Source organism: Scyliorhinus canicula, chromosome 8, assembly GCF_902713615.1.
Source record: "Scyliorhinus canicula chromosome 8, sScyCan1.1, whole genome shotgun sequence".
Classification (NCBI taxonomy): domain Eukaryota; kingdom Metazoa; phylum Chordata; class Chondrichthyes; order Carcharhiniformes; family Scyliorhinidae; genus Scyliorhinus; species Scyliorhinus canicula.
The window spans coordinates 181,747,969-181,773,793 of record NC_052153.1 but is presented as its reverse complement, the minus strand read 5'-3'; the positions used below and the strand labels follow the sequence as shown (position 1 = coordinate 181,773,793).

The 25,825-nt window shown below is 48.6% G+C and overlaps 1 protein-coding gene across 4 annotated transcripts in view; it reads left to right on the top strand.

Annotated features, from left to right (window-relative positions):
• galntl6 (polypeptide N-acetylgalactosaminyltransferase like 6) overlaps positions 1-25,825 on the top strand; it is a 1,408,929-nt gene that overhangs the window by 1,292,115 nt on the left and 90,989 nt on the right. For all 4 annotated transcript variants that reach the window (XM_038805796.1, XM_038805794.1, XM_038805795.1 and 1 more), the window contains exon 10: positions 16,097-16,318. In XM_038805796.1, the coding sequence (XP_038661724.1) occupies positions 16,097-16,318 (222 nt within the window). The remainder of the gene's footprint in view (positions 1-16,096; positions 16,319-25,825) is intronic.

Sequence of the window (25,825 nt, the reverse complement as noted above, 5' to 3'; positions counted from 1 at the left end):
AGCAACAATGAAGGAATGGTGATATATCTCAAAGTCAAAATGGGGTATGTCTTGGGGAGATTTCCCTTCTTCAAGCCAGTACAGCTCTGCACAATTTCTCCTTGACCCCCCCAAAACATGATTGTTTGTGAAGTCCAGGATATCTAACAATTACAATTTACATTACTCAACTTGAACATCTTGAATTATACAGATGACATCTTTCATGGTCCATAAAGTGAGTGGTGTCCATTGGAGCATGTCTATACTAATCTTTTCCAGGCTCAGTAAAATATTCGTCATTTTGAGAGGAGTTGTGTTAATAGGCTTTTCATTAACTTGACAACTGTGATTTGTACCGTGCCATGGTTAACAGGCTAATCTGCATTAAACTATCCTTTGGTGCCAGGTCCAGTTCTTAAGCAACATGATAATATGTCAGAATATCTCTTTATTGATAACTTATGTTTTCAAGTCACGAAGAGATATGTTGCCTTATGAGGTAGGGAGAAGGAATGAAAGTGAGAAATTCATGTATTGGGTATGATTTAACGGGGAAGGTTAGGTATTAAATCGGGCATGAATTCCCGGGTACTTCCCAGCAGCCGAGCCAGCAAGGCTGCAGGCCTTTTTAAAGGCACTTAATGCAGGAAATGATCCCCCACTGCTTCATGGCGGAACTGGCTATCCTGCCAGTTGATTTGCCAGAACCGTGCCCAGCAGCTCCTCACTAACAAGGGGGACCAGCTCATGAACGTTCCCTTCGAACTCACTTCCTGGCGGCATGTGAGCTTGGCACCACGTAGACCTGCTCCATGATTCAGGGGTGCCGACCTACCCAGGCAGCTGGTCGCCCTGGAGGCAAGACAGGACACTCCGAGGGGTCGGAGGGCCAGCAACAGGGGTGTCAATGCCTCCTGGGAGATAGTGGCAGCGGCCGTCCGCTCAGGCAGAATAACCAGGAGGGCCGCCGTACAATGTCAGAAGAAAACCAACAACCTCCACCGGGCTGCAAGGATAGGTTAAGACAGGTCCCCTGGTATCAGTTCTGTTTTCCACCCCACCGACCACTAAACCACCCCCCCTCCACCGGCAAAGAGTCCCTAACACCCACCAGCACAACCCATCCATGCCCAGGAGCGGAGCTCACCCACGTCACCTCTCATGGACCCATCCTGATGTATTAAGATTGCGGCTCACAATGCCCCCTCTCTGTCCCCGCAGAAGTTGACACATAACATGCGGGAAAGAATCCAGACAGGCGGCGGGGTTCCGGACATCAAGCCCTCATAGGGAATCCTCACCCCTTATGGGGAACGGGCCCTGGAGATCGTGGGGTTGGCTGAGGATAGAGCAGTCACTGAAATCGAGGTTGGCCTGCACTACAGAGATGACGATCCATTGCTCCTCCACCCTGATGACCGGCCTCAAGTGAATTGTTCATGTCAGACAAAATGATCCTTCCCTCTCATTGACCACATGTCCCTTCTCTCCGAGGATCTCCACCAGATGGGACCAGGCCATCTGGTGTTGACCCACACACCCAACCGCCCGGCCCCCACCCAAGAGAAAACCTCGAAGGAGACCACCATCGAGGCATCACAGTTATCATCCCACCGTCCACCAGCGCACAAACACACACCTTGCTGGGCGACATTGGTGGACAGGCGTCTGGGGCACAATCTGGTGGGCACCACACAGTTGCTGATGCACATCAGATGGGGGCAGGAACATCCAAGGGAGACAGCAGTCGGAAGACTGCTGCATTCCAGGACCGAACTGAGTCGGAGTCAGATGCAGAGCCTCTGGGCAAGGTGGTCCCGGAGCTGATACAGACGCCAGGGTACAGCCATGACATTCAGGAAAGGATGTCAATGACACTCTGGCAAGTGAATAGCCAATTAGTGATGGTGCCGGCAATACATTGCACCAAGGGCAACACTACTAGGGTGGCGACCACCGCAGAAAACCTGGAGCACGACGTTCACGTCTTGAGTGGTGTTGTCTAAGGCATGGCTCAGTCTGTGTCGGCAATGGCTGAGGACTTCGATAGCATGTCTCAGTCACTGAGGGACATGTCCCTAGTGCAGGTGGACATTGCCAAGGCACTCCAGAGCCTAAGGCGCATCACTGAAGGTGTCAATACCATGGTGCAGACAACTGGGAGGCGCCAGAGCGTGCAGAGCCGAATTATGCAGAGGCCTCTGGAGCACACTGTAGCTGCCTGTCAGTCTGGTGGCAATCCCCAGGACCCTCGAGGCACCATTTGAGAGGAGGGACCCCCAGGAGGCCGATCCGGTGCCTGCCACCATGGAGAGGATGACGCGCTGCACCTCACCTGAATCCCCCCCCTCCTGACATCAGCGCATATCTTGGTCAGCGAGCAGAACGGGGTGACACGGCGATGCCAGTGACACCGGTAAACCAGCCAAGGCCCTCTGGCTCCAGACTCCCAAGAGGATGCCCTCCAAGGCCATCAAAGGCCACAGGGCTGCCTCCACCTCTGATGTGCATTCTGGGGACACACCGAGACGTAGCACAGAGCACGGAAGCTTAAGGTGATAGAGGATCACTGAGTGGCAAGTGGGGTGGGGGGGGGGGGGGGGGGGGGGGGGGGGGGGGGGGGGGAGACCACCCGTAGCTAGGGGCAATGGGGGTTTCGAATGTTCACAATTAAAACACGTTACACCAGATACCTGTGAAGCCTCTGTCACGTTAATCTTCACAGTGGACCTGCCTGCACCCACCCCTCTGCTCCCCTCAAAACCCACCGCCCATCCGCCCCGGTGTGCACAAGGTCCATTAGCCCCTGGACCTGGAACATCCGGGCGATGATGGCGAATCCTGCTGCCTGGACATTTTGATGGGCTTGGCCCAGATCAAAGTTTATGTAGTCAGCTTCCCGGGCAAACAGGGTGTCCGCGGCTTCACGGATGAGATGTGGACTGTTGGTTGGGATATGTTGCACAAGTCTCCGCTTTAGTGCTGGAATGAACCCAAGGCGTTTTAAGGTTGCGGGGACCTTGATGGCCGCCAGGATCGGGTATCCTCCTCCTCCAAATGATGGCAAGTCCGCAAGGACATGTCACAGGTGCCGCGCCATCCCCTGTTGAGGCGGAGCCTCCTGCAGCACATGCTGTCCATCATTTCTTCAAAAGACCAGCAGTGCCTGTGTACCTTCGGGCGTCGCCGGCCTCCCCCTGGGTCCCTCCCTGGTCTGATGAGTGGCCAGGACCTAAGGGTGTGGGTAGGGGGGGGGGGGGCACTGCAGACGGGCTGCCATCTCGAGCCTCTGTTGAGGCTGGCATTATCTGGCAGCCTGGACAGTCACCGCCACTGTCAGGGCACCTGCTGTGGAGTCAACAATATCATCCATAATGTGATATCTGCAAAGAATTGAGAAGGCGAGAGAGCAATAACCGGTTATGTCTTACACCCACCCCTACCATTACATTCCGTGCCATCTCTCAGGGTGCCATCCAATAAGCAGGTTGTGCCGGGGGACCCTGTCCTGCACGTGCACCCTCCGGCCACAGACGGGCCCCTGAGCACTGGACCCCAAACCTCCATCGGGGACAGTATTTGGATCGGAAGCAGGTTCACTCCCGATCCAAGCACACCGTCTGGTCGCGGGGATGTCCCCAATGCTGAGGCCCAGCTTTTGGGTGTTTGGTGATTGTTGGCTGATGCCCCTACGTGTTGAAGCCCCTGTATTCAGGCAAAATCTCCAGGCCTCACAGTCTGATTGGGATATCAGGCAGTAGCACCCGCCTGCAACATGGCACATCTACCCATGGGAATCCACTTGGAAGCTGTGAAGCGCTCACGTGACTAACATTTCCAATTCCCTATTAGCGATAGCCTTCAGTTATGCAGCCAGTGGCCACCGCGGTCGACGGGGGTTGAAGTGACCTTGACCATATTACCACGGATGGAGCTCTATCCTGGAGGTGTTCAGTGGGATGGACAGGCAAAAGCTGAAGGTGCCCCTGGTTTGGATACATTTTAATCCATGTTATGAATAATGCAATTATCCCACATTTTGTTAATTTTTCCATTATTAATATCATCATTTATTAACACCACTGCCAGATAAAACATGCTTAGTTATTAGCACAGAAGTCCAAATAGTTTTGCTAAATTTGCAATGATCCCACCATGTTATTTTCTTCTTCCATAATAAATATCATTATTTATTTACGCCATTGCCAAATGAAAGCGTGTTTCGTTAGGAGCACAGGAATAAGGATACTTTAGATGAATCTATCTAATTTAATTATGCTGTTATCCCAGCTCTTTCAACAATGACTATCTTGTGCCTGAGATTAATAATGAATTGAAATGTCTGCGAGACTGGCGCACCAGCCGGGAACTTGTGACCCCGGCTAATGCTACACGGGCCCCCTCTGGGACGTTTGGGAATGCATGAAGGCAGGCGCGGAAAATCTGGTCCAAGTAAGATCGCCCCAGCTGGGAGCTAACCTCACTGTCTCCTAGCCGGCTGTCAACCTGTCTGATGGAGATGGCAGCCTTGGCTTTTCAGGAAGCATGTTAATTGGGGGCACTTCAGCTAAACGTGATTCTTAATCAGTGGGAGCCTCCGCAGGATGTAAAGTTCAACCAGCCAGTACAACACAATGTGTACATGAATTCTTAAAAGCCTGTGCTGCCAAGAATGTCATATTGATTCAGCAGCCAAGATGTTTCTTAATTTTCTCAATTGTGTGCTTTTTAAAAAAAAAATATGCTGTTTAGAAAAAGTTCAAACTTGGACGTATTGAGCAACCTTTATGTAGGCATCTTGTCACTAAGGAGGGTGCAGAGGAGGTTCGCCAGGTCGTTGCCTGGGCCAGGGCGTTGCAGCTACCAGAAGAGAATCATATAATCATAGAATTGACAGTGCAGAAGGAGGCCATTCGGCCCATCAATGCCAGGTCCTGTTAGCACTCATGGCAGTGTCAACTCTCCATCCCACTCTGCAGATATCTGGCTTAAACCTGCCACCATAGTGTTGTGCAGACTTCTAGAGAGAGAGAGAGAGAGAGAAGGACAGAGTCTCTCATTAAACCACACATTGGGCAGGATTCTCTGACCCCCCCCCCCCCCCCCCCCCCCCCCCCCGGGCTGGGCTGAAGAATCGCTGGGGGAGGAGGGGGGCGTGAATCTCGCCCCCGCCGGGTGCCAAATTCTCCGGCACCAGGGTTTTGGCAGGGGCGGGAATCGTGCCGCGCCAGTCGGCGGCCACTGACAGTGGCCCTTACGGCGATTCTCTGGCCCACGATGGGCCGAGTGGCCGCCCATTTTCAGCCGGTCCCGCCGGCGTAAATCAAACCACGTCCATACCAGCGGGATCTGGCTCTACGGGCGACGTGCAGAGTCCTCGGGGAGGGGGGGGGGGGGCGGCGAGGGGGGATCTGGCCCCAGGGGGTGCCCCCACTGTGGCCTGGCCCGCGATCGGAGCCGACCAATTTGTAGGCGGGCATGTGCCGTGGGGGCACTCTTTCTCTCCGCGCCGACTGCTATCAACCTCCGCGATGGCCGGCGCGGAGAATAACCTCTCTGCGCGTGCGCTGGGATGATGCCAGCCCACGCTGGCGCTGCCGCGCATGAGCCAACTGGCGCCGGCCGGCGCAGGCCCTTCGGAGCTGGTTGGCGCAGCGCCAAGCCCTTCCATGCCAGCAGGCGCGGCGCCAACCCCGCTGCCGGTGCCGGTCTAGGCCCTGAAAGTGTGGAGGATTCCGCTCCTTCCGGGCGGCCCGACACCGGAGTGGTTCACGCCACTCCTCGGCGCCAGTACGGCCCGCCCCGCCAGGTAGGTGAGAATCCCACCCAATGAGTCTTAAGGGCCGCCACTGCAGCTGTCTCGCATTAAAATTTCAAAGGATCATAATTGGTTGTAAATTATTCAGTGGAAGTTATGGACGTTGTGTCACTTTAATTCTATGGGAGTAGCAGTTCAATTACAACAGTCGATAAAAATATTGTGTTCCCAATGTGGATTGGAGCTGGTGGGTGTGAAGACTGTAGAGGCGCAGAGCTAATTTAACACATCATGTGATAACTGGTAATCAATGAGGAAAACTAGTTCTAAGCAACGCCTCTCAGCATGAGGCTGCCAGGGCATCTGCAAATCCCATGGACCAGCAATTCGATTGATTGAAATGTAATGCTGCATTTGTGCCCAGGGGTTCAGGTTTCTGTCTCAAAACCGCCCTGCTCTTGAACACCTAAATAATGGATAGTTTCACACAGCTTGGCCTACCTAGTAAGGCTTTGATTCCAAGGCGCTGTAGAAGATGCAAAGAATTTAGGGGAATAATAATTTGTTGGACACGCAGATGAAAGGATATGGGGATAAAAAGAATCTGAGGTCGAAGACCTATCGTGATCTCATTGAATGGTAGACCAGGTTCAAAGGGATGAATGGCTTTCTCCTGCTTCCATATCTTACGATGCCAAAACCGAGGGGTGAGGTCTGTCGTGGTTGAAGAGGCTGTGCACCTGTGGCGATTATCCCTTTAAGGGCAACACAGCAGAGTAAAGGTCACATGGCCCGTGCAGCCAATCGGGACTCAGAATGTGAAATTACCTCATGGTAAGAAGCTGACTTTGGCAAGAGGCAAGTGACTGCTGTACAGTCTTATTGATAAATGCCTTTTGTTTTCATGAATGAAGTCTGTGAAAGTGCATCTTTACAGCACCATTCTCTCGAAACAAGAAGCCTGAAAGGGTGACTTAAAAGAGGTTTTAAAGATTCTGAGAGGCTTTAATAAGATGTTCCCACTTGCGAGTGAGAGCAGCAATAGAAACCGTAGTTATAATCCAATAGGGAATTCGGGAGAAACGTTTTGCCTAATGAGTTATTAGACCGTGGAACTTGCTACCACAGGAGAGTGTGCGGCAAGGAAATAACACTCAGCAGCAGCATTGTGACATCTGGACAATTCTCATGATTTTAATTGCATTTACCTCAATAAATTGACAGAAGGAGTGCTAGAAATCGGAAGTGAAATAGAAAGGGATAGATTTTCATCTCTCAGACTAAAGGGACGATCCTTTTAAACAGGGATGAGGAGGAATTTCTTCAGCCAGAGGGTGGGGAATCTGTGGAACTCTTTGCCGCAGAAGGCTTAGGAGGCCAAATCACTGAGTGTCTTTAAGACACAGATAGAAAGGTTCTTGATCAGTAAGGGGATCAGGGGTTATGGAGAGAAGGCAGGAGAATGGAGATGAGAAAAATATCAGCTATGATTGAATGGCAGAGCAGACTCGATGGGCTGAGTGGCCTAATTCTGCTCCTATGTTTTATCGTCTTATGGTCGCCCACGTGTAAATCAATCATCCAATCATTATAGTATCTGAAATGTTTGGAAATTAAAAGTTGCCAGTTTCTAATAATGATCTTTATTCGTGTCACAAGTAGGCTTACATTAACAGTGCAACAAAGTTACTGTGAAAATCTCCTCGTCGCCACATTGCGCCGCCTGTTCAGGTACACGGAGGGAAAATTCAGAATGTCCAATTCATCTAACAAGCACCTCTTTCGGGATTTGTGGAAGGAAACTGGAGTGCGCGGAGGAAACCCACGCAGACACGGGGAGAACGTGCAGACTCCGCACAGACAGTGACCCAAGCCGGGAATCGATCCCGGGTCCCTGGTGCTGTGAAGCAACAGTGCTAACCACTGCCCTACTGTGCTCCTACATTCAGCTTGTCCAGATTTGACAAAGGGTCTTCTGGACTCGAAACATTAGCTCTTTTCTCTCGCTACAGATGCTGCCGGACCTGCTGACATTTTCCAGCATTTTCTTTTTGATTATCCTACATTCCTACACTGGGGCTGATTTAGCACACTGGGCTAAATCGCAGGCTTTTAAAGCAGACCAAGGGCAGGCCAGCAGCACGGTTCAATTCCCGTCCCAGCCTCCCAGAACAGGCGCCGGAATGTGACGACTAGGGGCTTTTCACAGTAACTTCATTGAAGCCTACTCGTGACAATAAGCGATTTTCATTTCATTTCATTTCATTCAGTCACTCCAGTGTAAAAATGACTTAATTGGTGGTGAGGAATCTAGGGGTCCTGAAAGATGCAGATGCAAGCCTTTTTTTCTCTCTTTTTAAAACATACATCTTTGGTCAAGTTTTTGGTTGTTTCTTAATTTTTCCCGATGTAGTTTGGTGTCAGGTGTTGTCTGATCCAACCTGCCAAACACTTTAGAACAATTTACTATGTTAAAGGAATGATATCAATGTCGCATCTAGTTGTAATTGTTGATTTATCTCAGTTCCAGCTTGGGTAGGTCAATCCATCAATTCTTTGGTAACCCTTCATTCCTTAAGGAGGAAAATGGAGAAGATTGATTGCGCCATAAGCCCAAATATGTTTGACCCAAGATGACTCAATAAAGGATCACTCCATGGGGCAGCATTTTATTTTTAACTGCACTGACAACCAATTTGATGTTATCATTTGTGCTGGCAGTGTAGCTCACAAATGTGTGCTAGAAGCCAAATAGATTCACATGCAGGCCCCAGCCCTTTGCAGACAGAAGGAGCATGTCCACATTTTGCACCTGTACCAATTAAATGAAAGCTTTGGGGGACAGCCATTCCCTGGTTTCTTCTCCATGTCAATGTCTTTGATCAATTGGAGTCGACTTGCCTGGTTTAAATTTAAGCAAAGGGTCCACAGATCCTTAATAGTGGCAGCACAGGTGGAAATGGTGGTAAAGAAAGCATATGGCATGCTTGCCTTCATAGGACGGGGTATTGAGTATTAAAGCTCAAAAATTGTGAAATTAAATGAAATAAAAATCGCTTATTGTCACAAGTAGGCTTCAAATAAAGCTACTGTGAAAAGCCCCTAGTCGCCACATTCCGGTGCCTGTTCGGGGAGGCTGGTATGGGAATTGAATCGTGTTGCTGGCCTGCCTTGGTCTGCTTTAAAAGCCAGCTCTTTAGCCCTGTGCTAAACCAACCCCTATGTTACAGTTATATAGAATGTTGGTTAGGCCACATTTGGAATACTGTGTGCAATTCTGGTCACCGCACGACCAGAAGGACTTGGAGGTTTTGGAGAGAGTACAGAAAAGGTTTACCACAATGTCGCCTGGTATGGAGGGTATTAGCTGTGAGGAGATTTTGAATAAACTGGGATTGTTCTCCGTAGAGAGACGGAGGCTGAGGGACGACCCGATAGGAGTTTATAAAATTATGAGGGGTACAGATAGGGTGAACAGTTGGAGGCTTTTCCCAGGGTGGAAATGACAATTCCAAGGAGGCACAAGGTCAAGGTGACCCCCTCAGAGGAGGGGGAAATTGTTTACACAGAGGGTGTGGTGGCCTGGAATGCACTGCCAAGTGAGGTGGTTGAGGCAGTTACAGTAGGGACCTTCAAGACTTATCTGGATAGGCACATGAACAGACGCGGCATAGAAGGACACAGATGGTTGGTCTAGATAGGACACATGATCGGCACAAGCTTGGAGGGCCGAACGGTCTGTTCCTGTACTGCATTGTTCTTTGTTTTTAACTATTCCCTGGCGCATTTCTCATGGCAAACCCTCTACCAATCAGAATGCACTTGCCAGCCAATTAGCGACCTCTTCTCATGCAGTATAAATTGTTGTTCCCTTTCCAGTTAGTATTCTTCCATCTGTCCTGATGAGTGCAAGATGAAAAACTTTGACAGCCTGTCCCCATTTTCAGCTATTTTTGTTTCATTCTCGGGATATGGCATTGTTGCCAATGTTTGCGTTTATTGCCTAACCCTAGCTGCTCTTGAAAAACTGATGGCTTGATACCGTTGAGTGGCCTTCTGAATCACTTCAGAGAGCATTGAATAGTCAACAATTTTGGTGGTTTTGGTCAGACCAGGTAAGAAGAGCAGAGCCAAAAGATCATTAATAAATGAGTAGGTATTTAGAAGTATCTGACAAATTACCAATTCCTTATTCCAGATTTATTGATAGAAACTGAATTCAAATTCTTAAACTTCTATGGTGATATCATAGGTCCAATGGTCTCCTTAATTCTGTAATATCCTCCTCTGTTACAACCCATCCTTCCAATGCTGGCCTCCAGCGCACCCTTCATTTCCAAAACTGCACAATTGGTGGCCATGCCTTCAACTAGAAGAACATAAGAATAGGAGCGGGAGTAGGCCATGCAGCCCTTCGAGTCAACTCCGCCATTCATTGAGATCGTAGTTGACCTTCTATTCAACACCATTTCCCTGCACTATCCATGTATCCCTTGATGTTTTTCATGTGTAGAAACCTATCAATCTCAATTCTGAACATACTTCAGGACTGAACCTCCACATCCCTTTGACAGTGAATTCCAAAGATCCACCACCTTCTGAATGAAGAAATTCCTCCTCATCTGAGTCCTAAATGTCCTGTCCCTTATTCTACGACTGTGCCCCCTGGTTCTAGACCCCACCAGCCAAGGAAAATATCCTTCCTGCATCTACGCTGTCAAGCCCTGTAAGAATTTTATATGTTTGAATGATATCACCTCATTACCCTTCTGAACTCCAGAGAATAAAGGCCTAGGCTATTTAATATTTCCTCAGAGGACAACCCTACCATCCTGGGAATTAGTGTGGTGAACATTCATTGCACTCCCTTCATGACAAGAACATCTCTCCTTAGGTAAGGAGACCAAAAACTGTACGCAATACTCCAGGTGTAGTCTCACTTTGTATAATTGCAGACTTTACTGCTGGACTCAACTTCTCTTATAATAAAAGCTAACATACCCTTTGTCTTCTGAATTGCTTGTTAGCCTTCAGTGACTCAGGAACTAGGCCATCCAAGTTCCTTTGAAGTTCAATAATCCCCGATCTCTGACCATTTAAGATATAATCTGCATTTCTGTTTATCCGACCAAAGTGGTTAACCTTTCATTTCTCCACGTTACATTCTATTTGCCAAATACATTTTTGCCCACGTCCCTTTGAAGTGTCTTTGCACCCTGAGCTGTTTGAGCTGCTCGCAGAAAAGTACTTTTCACTGTACCTCGGTACAGGTGACAATAAACAAATCCAATCCAATAAACAAATCCAATCCAATCCAATCCTCACAAATCACAGCCAGTTTTGTGTCATCTGCAAACTTGGAAATATTACATTTAATCCCCACATCCAAATCATGGACATAGCTGTGAATAGCTGGGGCTTGAGCACTAATCCTTTCGTACACTAATAGTCACAACTGGCCAACCTGAAAATGATCCACTTAATCCTGCTCCCTGTTTTCTGTCTGTTATCCAGTTCCCAATCCATGCCAGTATATTTTCCCGAATTACGTGAGCTCTAATTTGTTTACTTCTTGTGTGGGGCCTTTCCCAAAAGTGTCTTGAAAATCTAAATATATCTTCTCCACCAGTTCTCCCTTATCTATTCTGCTAATTACATCCTCAAAAAACTCTAACAGCCTTCTTAACCGTAATTTCCCTTTCATAACTCTTTGTTGACTGCTGAAGCCCACGACTAATGTTCAACTAATAGATCTATAGACCTATCTAGTCACTAATCTCTGGTGTTCCCTCCATAAACCTCTCCACCTGTTTACTTCTCTGTCCTTCAAGTCACTGCTTATAACCTACCTCTTTGAAGGGACGTTTATACACTTTTCCTAATATTTCCTTCTGTGGCTCAGTTTCTATAATTTAGCCCCGCTTAATAATTCATTTGACTGTGTTAAAGGCGCTATAGGAATGCAAGTTGGTCCTGTTGTTGACTATGTAAGGGATTGAAACAGAGCCTTGTTTGCATGTCAAGCAGAGGCTGTTCTGGATGCATCTATATCTGTCACTGGAAGTTCTTTCTGCCGAATGTGCATTCACAAGATAAAAAGGAATCGGAGGTGGTCTCTTAATTGTTCCACCATAACCTTTCCAAATCATGGCAGTCAATGGTTGTTGTTGCAAGATAATTGGCAGAATTAATATCTCCCCTGGAGTCGGATTAGTAGTAAATCGTCACATTTGCCATGACCCAAATCTGACCCACCACCAATGCATCTGCTTCAATTTTAACCACTGTGAGTTTAAGGTCATCTAAGTTACCCCCTGTGAAGACGCAAGTCGCTCACATTAATAAGGATTGTAGCCATCTAAGATGGACACCAGTCTACAAAATGGAGAACCGCAAAGAATACAGGGAAAAACAGCCATAGTAAGGACACACAGCTTGCATAAGCATTTAGCATTTAGCACGTACAAAAACCGGTTTCAAGGCAGCTGCAGAAACTCAGCCAAAGGGGCAAATAGGAAAACGATCTGCATACTAATGAGGTGATACCGGCCCAGTCCCAGATACAATAGAAACATTTTAAGTATCAATCGATACTTTTCAATAGCTACCCAGCCAGGATGGCGCCAGAGAAATCAGAACAATGAGCCCTAGGAACCGCCCCAGCCATCGAGAAACAACCCCAGGATAGGGGGGTTCAAATCATATCGATTGGGAAAGACCCAATCGATTCGCCAGCAGGTGAGAGAGCCCGCCCCAAGGGGCACGGACCTCTGGGGACCTATAAAAAGAATGTCCCGCACATGGTTCGGCCTGTTGCATCCTGACTCTGGCCTCCGACTCCAGCCTCCAGATCCTGTCTTTCATCACCGGCCGTTGAGCAACAGCCATCTACAAGTAAGTGCCAAAACAACGATCGCTACGTGACCCAGGCATTGCTTGTACTCTTGCCGACTATTAGCGAACAGAAGTTGCAGGCCAGAAAGGAACAAAGGCCTTGTCCCCTGACCTTGCTTGTTCCTACTTAGATAAGTATTAGTCTTTTAGCGTGTGCATGAGTATTTATTATAATTGTTATAATAAATTCTAATTGTTTTGGACTTACTGATTGGTGTATGACTTTATTGACTTGAACTTGACCTTAGCACTTGTGACGGTGTCTCTTACGGCACCTGGCGACTCCAGAGCATAGAAATAAGAAACAGAGCCAAACGAGTGTTAAGCACACTGCCTCTATTGGAGGAGTGTTAAACACACTAACTTAGAACGACCAACATTTAGTGCTGAATGCTTCTGCAAGCTGTGTGTCCTTACTATGGCTGTTTTTCCCTGTATTCTTTGCGGTTCTCCATTTTGTAGACTGGTGTCCATCTTAGATGGCTACAGGATCAAATATTTTTGGCAAATTTAAGGCTGACCAACTGGGTATTGTTGTGTTATCTACTCTGGGATAACACAGGCTGCAACACGATGCAGCTTTGACCAAAAGATACTCCAGACTTTGAAGTAAGTTCAGTGTGATTTATTGAACCATTAGCACAGTTCTCTCACAGTAACTCAGTCTAACTAACCAGTCTGCTCTAAGCCACGTGGCGGGTGTGATGCTTCTGATCTGCCCATGTCCTACTCTACATGTCTGTCTGTGGAAAGAGATAGCGCATTGTGCCCTGTCCTTATAGATGGGTTGTGTAATGCCCCCTTGTGGTAGTGTAACCTCTGGGTGTCTTGACTGCCCATTGGCCGTGTCCTATTCTATGTGTTCATTAGCTGTATGTCTGCATGTCATGACTTCTCTGGTGCTCCCTCTAGTGTTTACTTAGTTGTAGTGTATTTACATTAACCCCTTTTGTATTTACAGTATTTACAGATGCATATCACCACAGGTATCCCAGGACTGGAGAAACCTGGCAACTAACGTGAGGTGGGAACTGCATTACTCAGCAGGAAAGTGCTTTGTATAGCACTTCTTGTGGGTCGAGAGGAAAATGTGTGCTTCCCCCGGTCCCACAAGCAAATCGTCTGGTACATTTAGGGGATGATGGTGCAGTGGTAACATCACTGGCCTCGCAATCCAGAAGCCCCGGCTAATGCTCTGTAGGACGTGGATTCAAATCCCACCACGGCAGCTGCTAGAATTTAAATTCAGCTAAATAAATTTGGAATTGAAAGCTAACCTCAGTAATGGTGGCCACGAAACATCGAATTGTTGTTGTAAAAACCCCATCTGGTTCACTCCTGCCCTTGAGGGAAGGAAATCTGCCGTCCTTACCTGGTCTGGCCTACATGTGACTCCAGGCCCACAGCAGTGTGGTTGACTCTCAACTGCCCCCCGAAATAGCCACTATTAGACATAGAACGGTACAGCACAGAACAGGGCCTTCGGCCCTCGATGTTGTGCCGAGCAATGATCACCCTACTCAAACCCACATATCCACCCTATACCCGTAACCCAACCCCCCTTAACCTTACTTTTTAGGACACTACGGGCAATTTAGCATGGCCAATCCACCTAACCCGCACATCTTTGGACTGTGGGAGGAAACCGGAGCACCCGGAGGAAACCCACGCACACACGGGGAGGACGTGCAGACTCCACACTGACAGTGACCCAGCCGGGAATCGAACCTGGGACCCTGGAGCTGTGAAGCATTTATGCTAACCACCATGCTACCGTGCTGCCCACTATTTCAAGGGCAATTAGGGGTGGACAACAAATATTGGCTTTGCCAGTGACACCTACATCCCATGAAAGAATAAACGATAATGTAACCCCTTCAAACCTGACGATGTTTCTCTGTCTCTCATCCATTTCAGTTGCTGGTCCAAGTTCTCACCTTCCCCGACCAACCCATAATGCCTCCCAGGTGCCGGGTACCAACCACTGTGGCCTTCGACCAGAGGCTTCACCCGCCCAGCAGCTGGCTATCCTGTCACCCTCCCTGTCTGTCGGGCAAGAAATGGAGCAAAGAAAGGAAAGAGAAATGACGATTACACCTTGCCATTAAACTCGGCAGCACCTCCACTTTCCCAGTATTCTCTGATGTCTCCCAGTCACCACAAATGGGCTTCCTCCCCACTCCCCCATTTAATATCGAGGACAATGTTACAAAGCTTTCTATTTCCTGTTTGTTCAATCCAGCTCCAAATATTTAATGCAGGTGTTCAAGATAATATAAAGGGCCTGGTTTAATGGAAATGAAACAGAGTCCCATGTCCTGTGTTTAGCCGGGTATTTCCCAGTGCTTGCAGCGCCAAGAACGACCCCTCTATTAAACAGGACTCTGCTTCATTCTGGGCCTAAATGAGGAGTGCCCCGCCGAGCCGCACTTTGTCCCATTTTTACATGGTGCCCCGATCTCTGAACCCCCCCACCAAGGCCTACGGATACCCCAACTTGCCAATGAAGGGAGCCTCGAGCCCCACACACCCCACCTCATAAGGGCAGAGCACACACGGATCTGATCCCCGGCACAGGCAAGGTGCCACCAGGGAACCCTGGCAATGCTGTTGCCAGCCTGGCAGTGCCACCTGGGCAGACTGACAGTGCCATGGAGACACCCAGGTGGCACTGCCAGGGTGTCAGGCTGGCAGCGCCATGGTGCCTGGGTGGCACCAAGGGTGCCAGTATACAACCCTGTCCAGAGCCCGGCCACCTCGGGGCCCCCGAATGCCTGGGAGACCGCCCCCATGTGCCGGTACATCTGGTCCGCATTGGTGGAGACCTGTGCTAAATGGCACTCGCTCGGGGTCTCCAAGGTGCGGGCATTACATTACGTGCCTTGCGTAACTCCAGCGCGATCCTATTCAAGTGGGCCTGACTGCAAACTTGAATATGCAAATCTGGATCCCACATGTTATGGACGTGATCCAGATTGCAACTCGTTAGAAATCTCGTGAAATCTTTAACGGCCTTGTCACATCCCGAATCGGGCGCGACCAGGCTAGTAGATCGTGCCCATAGTTTCGATAGGCATCAAGGAGCCACTGCCAGGAAGGTCCATAACTAATTGATGCAGAATTATCGTCATTGTAAAGAACCGGTGGAAATAAAGATCTTTTCATGCGGTGAACTGTTGCTCTCCTGAATGCACTGTCTGAAAGGATGGTGGGAGCAGATTCAATTGTAACTTTCAAAAGGGAATTGGATAAATATTTGCAAAGGGACCATTTGAAGGGCGATGGGATGGAGAGTAGGACCAGTGGGACTGGTTGGACAGCTCTTTCAAAGAGATGGCACTGGCACGATGGGATGAATGGCCTCCATCTGTACTTCAAAATTCCATCTTTTAACTAGAAGTAAAGTTTACTCAAACACCAACAGTGCTAGGGTGATAATTGGATTTTTACTGCTGTTCACAGAACCTGAAAAGGGTGGCAGAGACCTGGATGGACGAGTACGCGGAATACATCTACCAGCGCAGACCCGAGTACCGGCACCTCTCCACCGGAGACCTCACAGCCCAGAAAATGTTGCGGAAACACCTCAAATGCAAGGACTTCAAGTGGTTCATGACAGAAGTGGCCTGGGACCTCCCCAAGTATTACCCTCCCGTGGAACCCCCGCCAGCTGCCTGGGGCGAAGTGAGTACAAAGGTGAAGGGTCGCCAACCCCACGCGCTGGCACGCGCAGCTGAACCCACCGCGCGGACATGTGGCATGGCTCGAGGCATCGCTGGATACACACCGCAGTTATGTCACGTTGTCCCTGCCCCGTTGACGCAAACTGCTGGATAAGCCCCCATTACTGAGACAATCTCCACAGCTATCTCTTTTAGAACCCTGGGTCAGCCACGGATTGGGCGGTAACACACTGGCTTCTTGAGTTGAAATGTCAGGAGCTTGGGGGGGTTATTCAGGAGGCACAACAGAAATTCATCCCAAGGAGGAGGATACAGGATAAGGAGAGGACGAGGCATCCACGGCTAACGAGGGAAGTCAAGGACAGCATAAAAGAAAAAGAAAAAGCACACAAAGTGGCGAGGATTAGTGGGAAGCCAGAGGATTGGGAAACCTTTAAAAGTGAGCAGACAACCAAAAAAAGCAATAAGGGGGGGAGGAGATGAAATATGAGTGCAAGCTAGCTACTAATATAAAAGAAGATAGGAAGAGTTTACTTCAGTATGTAAAAGGTAAGAGAGAGGCAAAAATAGACATTGGACCACTGGAAAATGTGGCTGGAGAAGTAATAATAATAGAAAACAAAGAAATGGCAGTGGAACTGAATAGTTACTCTGCATCAGTCTTCATGGTGGAAGACACCAGTGGGATGCCAGAGTTCCAGGAGAATCAGGGGGCAGAGGTAAGTTCAGTGGCCATCACAAAGGAGAAGGTTCTGAGGAAACTGAAAGGTTTGAAGGTGGATAAATCACTTTAACCAGATGGACTACATCCCAGGGTTCTAAAAGAGATAGCTGTGGAGATTGTGGCGGCATTGGTGATGATCTTTCAGGAATCACTGAAGGCAAGAAGGGTCCCAGAGGACTGGAAAGTGGCTAATGTAACACCGATGTTGAAGAAGGGAGGGAGGCAGATGATGGTAAATTATAGGCCACTTAGCCTGACTTTGGTCATTGGTAAGATTTTAGAGTCTGTTATTAAAGATGAGATCGCGGAGTACTTGGAAGTGCATGATAAAATAGGACTGAGTCAGCACGGCTTCGTCAAGGGAGGTCATGTCTGACAAACCTGTTAGAGTTCATTGAGGAGGTAACAAGGAAGTTAGACAAAGGAGAACCAGTGGACATGATTTATTTAAATTTCCAGAAGACCTTTGACAAGGTGGCGCATTGGAGACTGTTAAATAAGTTAAGAGCCCATGGTGTTTAAGGGTGAGATCCTAGCATGGATAGAGGATTGGCTGACTGGCAGAAGGCGGAGAGTGGGGATAAAGGGGTCTTTTTCAGGATGGCAGCCTGTGACCAGTGGTGTGCCTCAGGGGTCTGTGCTGGGACCACAACTTTTCACAATATATATTAACGATCTGGAAGAAGGAACTGAAGGCACTGTTGGTCAGTTTGCAGATGATACAAAGATCTGTAGAGGGACAGGTAGTATTGAGGTAGCAACCGGGCTGCAGAAGGATTTGGACAGGCTAGGAGAGTGGGCAGATGGAATACATTGTGGAAAAGTGTGAGGTTTGCACTTTGGAAGGAGGAATTGAGGCATGGACGATTTTCTAAATGGAGAAATGCTTCGGAAATCAGAAGCACAAAGGGACTTGGGAGTCCTTGTTCAAGATTCTCTAAAGGTTAACGTGTAGGTTCAGTTGGCAGTTAGGAAGGCAAATGCAATATTATCATTCATGTTGACAGGGCGAGAATACAAGAGCAGGGATCTATGTTTGAGGCTGTATAAGGCTTTGGTCAGACCCCATTTGGAGTATTGTGAGCAGTTTTGAGCTCCGTACCTAAGGAAGGATGTGCTGGCCTTGGAAAGGGTCCAGAGGAGGTTCATAGAATGATCCCTAGAATGAAGAGTGTGTCCTATGAGGAACATTTTGGACTTAGGTCTGTACTTGTTGGAGTTTAGAAGGATGAGGGGGGATCTTATTAAAACTTACAGGATACTGCGAGGCCTTGACAGAGTGGACGTGAAGAGGATGTTTCCACATGCAGGAAAAACTAGAACCAGAGGACACAAAAGGGACGACCCCTGACTAAAGGGACGATCCTTTAAAACAGAGATGAGTAGGATTTTCTTCAGCCAGATGGCGGTGAATCTGTGGAACTCTTTGCCGCAGAAGGCTGTGGAGGCTAAATCACTGAGTGTCTTTAAGACAGAGATAGATAGATTCTTGATTAATAAGGGGATCAGGGGTTATGGGGAGAAGGCAGGAGAATGGGGATGAGAAAATATCAGCCATGATTGAATGCCAGAGTAGACTCAATGGGCCGAGTGGCCTAAGCCTGCTCCTTTGTCTTATGGTCTTATGGTCATGGATTTGAAGCCTGCTCTGGATGCCTAAGTAGCTAACCCAGACTGATTTCTCACGTGCAGGCACCGAGGGATTGCTGCACTTTCAGATGAGGCTTTAAGTTGAGGTTCCACTAGCCTTCTCAGGTGAACCCCCGCCACGGGTTTCACAGTCATGGGGATGGGGGAACCCCATCAACAATGGGCCAATGGCAGGCACGGCCACCACCGCGAAATGCGCGGCGGGTTGCACGGAAATAGTGTCTGAGGGACAACTATAAATTTCAAAACTGACCATGATTGATTTATAAGAGGCAAGGGCATTATGGGTCGTGGGGCCAGAGCAGGCGAATGGAGTTAAGATACAGAACAGCTATGATCTAATTGAATGGCAGAATAGACCCAAGGGGCTGAATGGCCACCTTCTGTCCCTAGACTCCTGCCTCGTGGTAGGGTAGTCACTCACGGCTGAGCGTAACGTTCGGTCTTCCTGTGTGCCTTTGCCTTTTGTCACTCACCCAGCCAGTGGCGATGCCGCTTCCACAGCCCTGCCACAGAGACGACTGCAGTTCCTCCTTAAACCTGGGGGAGCTGCGGGCATCTGTGAGCATCGGAGCTTGAAAGTCACCGTCTGGGAGGGAGAACGCGCAGTCAAGACAGTCTCACAGCCCACATGGTACGGGTCCATGTGGAATGAATGAATTTGTTCCATTAATCTGACGGCTGGCTGCACTAGAGTTGCTTTGGCAGTCATTTAATTCGAATTAGAATGACATTTAAACATCGCAGCATGAGGAAAGGTCATCTTTTTGCTCTTTAATTCTGTTCCCCCCTAATTGTTTGCAAATGTGTTATTCATCTTTTTTTTTCAATGTATTTAAAATGCTGACTGGATTCACCGCTGTGTTAAGTTCCCAGTTGTTTGAGAAATATCCCTTCGCCTCAGTAAGGGACTGAGATGCCAGTCAAGGTTAACTCGTCAGCACAGCCCGCTTTCATTTATGCAGCACATTTTCTGATGCAGTGTCTCAAGCACTTTGCCCAGGAGAAACCTCCAGGAGTCGGCTATTTAGGGAAAACTGTCTGGAAGGATGATTGTTATCGGGTATGAGGAGGCTTTTGAAGGTGGGGAGAAAGGTCTGAGGGAGGGATCCAAGACTGTAACATCAACAGAACTGTAGATTTTGCCATGAAACCTGGAGCAGAAGAAGAACGTGATCGGTAATTACCTTCAACACTCACTCCCTCCAAACGTGCAGTAGGCGCAAGTGTGTACCATCTACAAGATGCACTGCAACAACTCACCAAGGTTCCTTCAGCATCACCATCCAAACCCACCTGGACAGGCATGGGCATGGGAACACCATGATCTGCAAATTCCCCTCCAAGTCATATAACATCCAAACTTGGAATTGTATCGCTGTTCCTTCACTGTCACTGGGTCGCATTCCTGGAACTCCCTCCCTCACAGTGCCATGGTTGCACCTACACCACATGGCTGTAGCGGTTCAAGATGGTGGCTCACCACAAACCTTCTCAAAGGGCCATTCAGGATGGGCAACAAATATTGGCCTAGCCAGCGAAGCCCACATCCCTTGAATAAATAAATAAAACTGGCCACATCATAAGGCACTGAGATGCAGGTTGTGACGTAAGCCTCAAGGAGATTACAGAGGTTATGGTGGGTTATGCGAGGCGGGGAGGGATTGGTAATCTAGGATAAGGGTCTGAAATGGAGGGTGTTGGGGATAAAGAGCCAGTTTGAATTGGTGTGGTCAGGAATGATGGAGTTTAGGACAGTGAGGCTTAAACCCATGGCTCAGCACCGAGAGCGTGCCACTGAGTCACTGCTGACACCATGGAAGCAAAGGAATGCGATGTACTGGGAGGATAAGACAAAGGAGCCAAATTAGACCATTCAGCCCATCTAGTCGGCATGGTAGCACAAGTGGCTAGCACTGTGGCTTCACAGCACCAGGGACCCAGGTTCGATTCCCGCCTTGGGTCACTGCCTGTGCACAGTCTGCACGCTCTCCCTGTGTCTGCGTGGGTTTCCTCCGGGTGCTCCAGTTTCCTCCCACACGTCCTGAAAGACATGCTTGTTCGGAGAATTGGACATCCTATGTAAGGGAGCACTTCCCCACAGAAGGGTAAGTGGAAATCTAAAATTCTAGAAATGGAATTAAGCGGGCAGACTCGATAGGCCAAAGGGCCTCTTCTGCAAAGTATTATTCTGTGGAGTCTGAATTCTTTTTCCAAAAGGCAGCTGACGCTGGGGGTCGGTTGATAATTTCAACACCAGGCCTGATCGATTTTGTACAGACAAGGGTATTCTGGCTTCAGGAACCAAGGCAGATAGATGGAGTTAAGATTCAGATTAGCCATGATCTGATTGAATGGGGAGCAGGCTCAAAGATTTCAATGGACTACTCCTGTTCCTATGGCCTGGTAGGGTTATCATTCACTGAGTGATCACTCACTACTGAGTGGAAGATACTGAGTATCCTTGTTTTTTGTCACTCACCGGCTGTGCTTTTGAGGCGAGGGGTATGTGTCGGGTGTCCATAGTAATGCCCGGGTGTGAGGGTGAATAAATCACCCACTAGGCCACCCGCCCATAAGCCCTATTGATGCTCTTAACTCCCCAGTTGCCAATCAAAGGTCTCAATCCACCCTCCACTGCCATAAAACTCTGGCCAGTGATAGGCAGAGCAGAATATGAAGGATATTTATTCAAGGGCACCTTTGAAAAGGCAGGAAGGAAGCGGGGCGGGGGAGGGGGGGGGGCGTGCATATCAATCAGGGGGGTTGGAGGGGATGCCCTGTTTGCATTGGTGCCAACCCCATAAGATATCAACATCTTCCCTTCGTCCTTCCTCCTCGCCTGCCCTCCGAACCACAGCCCTCATAGAATCATAGGATTTACAGGGCAGAAGGTAGCCATTCGGCCCATCGAGTCTGCACTGGCCTTTATAAAGAGTATCTGAAGCCCAAGTATCTACCCTATCCCAGTAACCCCCACTGAACATTTTTTGGACACCAAGGGCAATTTAGCATTGCCAATCCACCTAACCCGCACATCTTTGGACTGTGGGAGGAAACCAGAGCACCCCGGAGGAAACCCACACGGACACGGGGAGAACGTGCAGACTCCGCACAGATATGGATCCAGATGGGAATCGAACCTGGGACCCTGGAGCTGTGAAGCAACTGTGCTAACCACTATGCTACCGTGCTGCCCTCGACAACGTCCTCCTCCCTCCCTCGGCTCTGCGATCACTGCCTGCTCTAAAACTCTGTCACCTACATGCCAGCGCAAGCCATTGCTCTTCTTCCTGCACCATCTTGCAGTCCCGACAGTGCCCACTGCTGAACTCTGATGCTGCCAGACTGATCGGCAGCTCTTGAGAGTGGGAAATTTTTGAATGGTGAAAGACCAACCCTGAGCTTCCCTGTCGCGTTATCACTGACGGCCAGGCTTCTGAAAACTGGTTAATTCCAGACCAACTTTCCTCCTGGTGAGGGGACTGCGGAGGGAGGAGTGGGTGGCATGCCTGCTGTTTCTCCACAGGAACATACAACCACTACAATGCAGAAGGAACCCAATCGGCCCATCGAGTCTGCACTGGCCCTCCGAAAGTGGATCCTACAGCAGCACACACCCCTGACCTATCCCCATAACCTATTGGATCATACCCTGAACTTTAAAGGTATACCTCCCCTTATAAAAAGTATTTAACCAATGTGTTTTCTTTACAAACGAGTGACTTAATGTACTAAATCCTGTTACTGTATGCACAATGATATGAGGTGCCAATCATCATAATTAAACAAATTGATCTATTCTGACATGAATGATAGACTTTGGACCCTCAATGGCTTGCTATAGAGGGAGTACAGTGAAGGTTTATCAAACTGATTCCTGGGATGGCAGGACTGACGTCTGAGGCGAGATTGAATCGGTTAGATTGTCTTCGCTGGAGTTCAGAAGAATGAGGGAGGATCTCATAGAAACCTAGAAAATTCTAACAGGAGTAGACAGGGTAGATGCAAGAAGGATGTCCCCAATGGTGGGGACCAGGGGTCACAATCTGAGGATTCAGGGTAGACCATTTAGGACAGAGATGAGGATAAATTTCTTCACCCAGGACGTGGTCGGCCTGCGGAATTCATTACCACAGAAAGTAGGTGAGGCCAAAATATTGTATGGTTTCAAGAAGGACTTGGACATAGTTCTTGGGGCAAAATGGATCAAAACACATGGGGGGAAAGTGGGGACAGGTTACTGCGTTGGATGATCAGCCATGAATGGCGGAGCAGGCTCGAAGGCCTGAATGACATACTCTTGCTCCTATTTTCTATGTTTCTTTGGCTGCAAAAATAACTCTTACAGTTAGTTTTCAGCCAATAACAATCCAATTAGTTTAGTAAGTTGCTTAAGCTTCACCAATGAATAGTAAATAACTGAAGAGAGATGAAATTAAGGCAATGAAAGTATGCTAATATCAAAGGGGAAAATGGGAAAAACAGAATAGGGAAAAGGGAGGATAACATGCAGAATAAAAGGAGATGCCAACACCAGGCACATAATGAATTTCTTGCTGCTAAATTAGAATCTTTTTGTGTTGCAATGAACTGAAAGTATTTTCTCTGCCCAGAAACATAGTCGTCTCCTTGAATCTGCCAATAGTCAGTGTTAATATTTTAGCGTTAATAATACATTTTGCAATATTGTCCAGATGCTGCAGGTGGCAGCACAGAGCAATGAGAGATGATCACTCTCAAGGTTGCCACCTGCAGACATTTCGTCGTACTGCAACAGTGATTTACACTCAATGCTGCACACATGCCTCAATAAGAAATATTAACGTACGGCAAAAGTAGGGAAGCGAAGCGCCTGTGATTAAAAATTTTGAAAGGGTACATGGGTCCAGATTTTGCAATCAGCTGTGCACGCAAAGATCACTGTGCTGAATTTACTAGGCTTACGAGTGGTTACGGATTGTACTGTCATCAGGGGTCTGAAACAGTACAGCACCTGCTGCTGGGGATTTGTGGGCAGTGGAAGCAACAGGAGGGCACCTTAACCAGCGAATGGTTGCGGCTATTGGAGATCAATCATCTCAGCAGGAGTGTAGCTCCAATAACACACAAGAAGCTCTACACCACCCAGGACAAAGCAGCCCCGCTTGATTGGCACCCCATCCACAAACATTCAAAACCTCCACCACCAGGTGGCAGCAAGTGCATACCATCTACAAGATGCAGTGCAGGAACTCACCATGCCTCCTTAGGCAGCACCCACAACTGCTACCGTGAAAGACAAGGGCAGCAGATACATGGGAAGGCCAAAACCTGGAATTCTCCCTCCAAGTCACTCACCATCCTGACTTGGAAATATATTGCCGTTCCTTCACTGTCGCTGGGTCAAAGTCCTGGAACTCCCTCCCTAACAGCACAGTGGGTGGACGTACAGAACATAGACTGCAGCAGTTCAAGAAGGCAACTCATCGCTACCTTCTCACAGCCAATTAGAGATGGGCAATGAATTCTGGCCCAGCTAGCGAAGCCCACATCCCACGAATGGCTTTAAAAAAGAAAATCATCACAGAGGCAATACGGCCTAAATTTTATCGTTTGGAAAGCACAACACCAGAAGAAAATACTTGTCAGCGGTATGTATGGATGGACAGCTGGTGGATTTTCCCCAGAGTTTAATGGTTGGCAGCAAATTAAGTGGCTGTCGCCATGGTTACTGTCCCGGCACGGCAGCACAGTGGTTAGCACTGTTGCTTCACAGCGTCAAGGACCCGGGTTCGATTCCTGGCTTGGGTCACTGTCTGTGGCGGAGTCTGCGCGACCTTCCCTTCACCAAACCATGCTGTCTACGCTAACGAGTCCATTTGTTGCCTGTCCCTGAGAATTCTCTCCAATAATTTACCTATGACCGACGTGAGGCTCACATGTTTATAGCCTCCTGGATTATCCCTGCTGCCTCTCTTCAACAGCTGCACCACATGAGCTATTCTCCAGGCCTCTAGGATCTCACCTGTAGCCAATGAGGATACAAAGATGTCAGTTAAGGCCCCGGCAAGTCTCGAAAGACATGCTGTTAGGTGAATTGGACATTCTGAATTCTCCCTCGGTGTACCCAAATAGGCGCCAGAGTGTGGTGACCAAGGGATTTTCACAATAACTTAAGCCTACTTGTGGCAGTAAAAAAGATTATAAAGGTTATTATTATTCAAGATGGCAGCCTACCCCAAGACATGGCCATCAATATATTTTGATGCCCTCAATCTCAGCAGGCACATCCTTGCCTGTGGGTGTCTGAAATTCAGACGACCATTTCAGGAATTCAGGATGTAACCTTTCAATAGTGACACTGTAATATTCTTGTCGGATGACCTGATTTATATTACAAGAACACTTGAAGCTAAAGCTATAAACGATTTATTAACATTAACTGTGGGTCGACTTCCGGTGGCGCACTTTCTCGGACTTTTTCGGGGGTTTCCCCGTGGTTCTTTCCTCCCGGGTTTCTTCGGCCTTTGGGGCCTGAGGGACGGGCATCAGGTCGGTCCGGTTTGGAGCCGGTGAGGAACCCCGCGGGAGTGTCCAGCAGCCGGAGCGGGAGGCATCGACCCAGAGGTCGGATGCGTGGGCGGCGCTTGACTCGAGGTGGCAGGCCTGAGTCCAGAACGCGATGTAGAGGGGGACTCGAGCCCACTAAAAATGGATCTTTGAGGAGTTTGACGTCTGGTCCTCGGGGGAAGAGATTTCTTGACTTTGGAATTTTGGGGAACAAATTTGTGAAAATAATTATTTAGTTATTTTCGGATTGAAGAAAGAAAGAAGAAATTATAAGTCGTTAGAGGATGCGAAAAGCAGCTAGGAAGAAGGAAGAAAACCCGGATTCACCGTTGAATGAGAAGGCCAGCAAAAGCGCTGACAAGATGGCGGATGCCGGACCGCATGGCGGGGCCGCACTACTTACGGTGGAAAACATGACTGAGGTGATAGCTGTGGAGCTGGAAAAGCAGTTTGCGAGGCATATGGAGGCTTTGAGGAAGGAGACGGCGGTCGCATTGAAATCATTGGTGGAGGAGGCAATCGCCCGGTGAGGGTAGCTGTGGCAAAGCCATCGGCCGAGGTGAGGGAGCAGGGCGAGAAGAT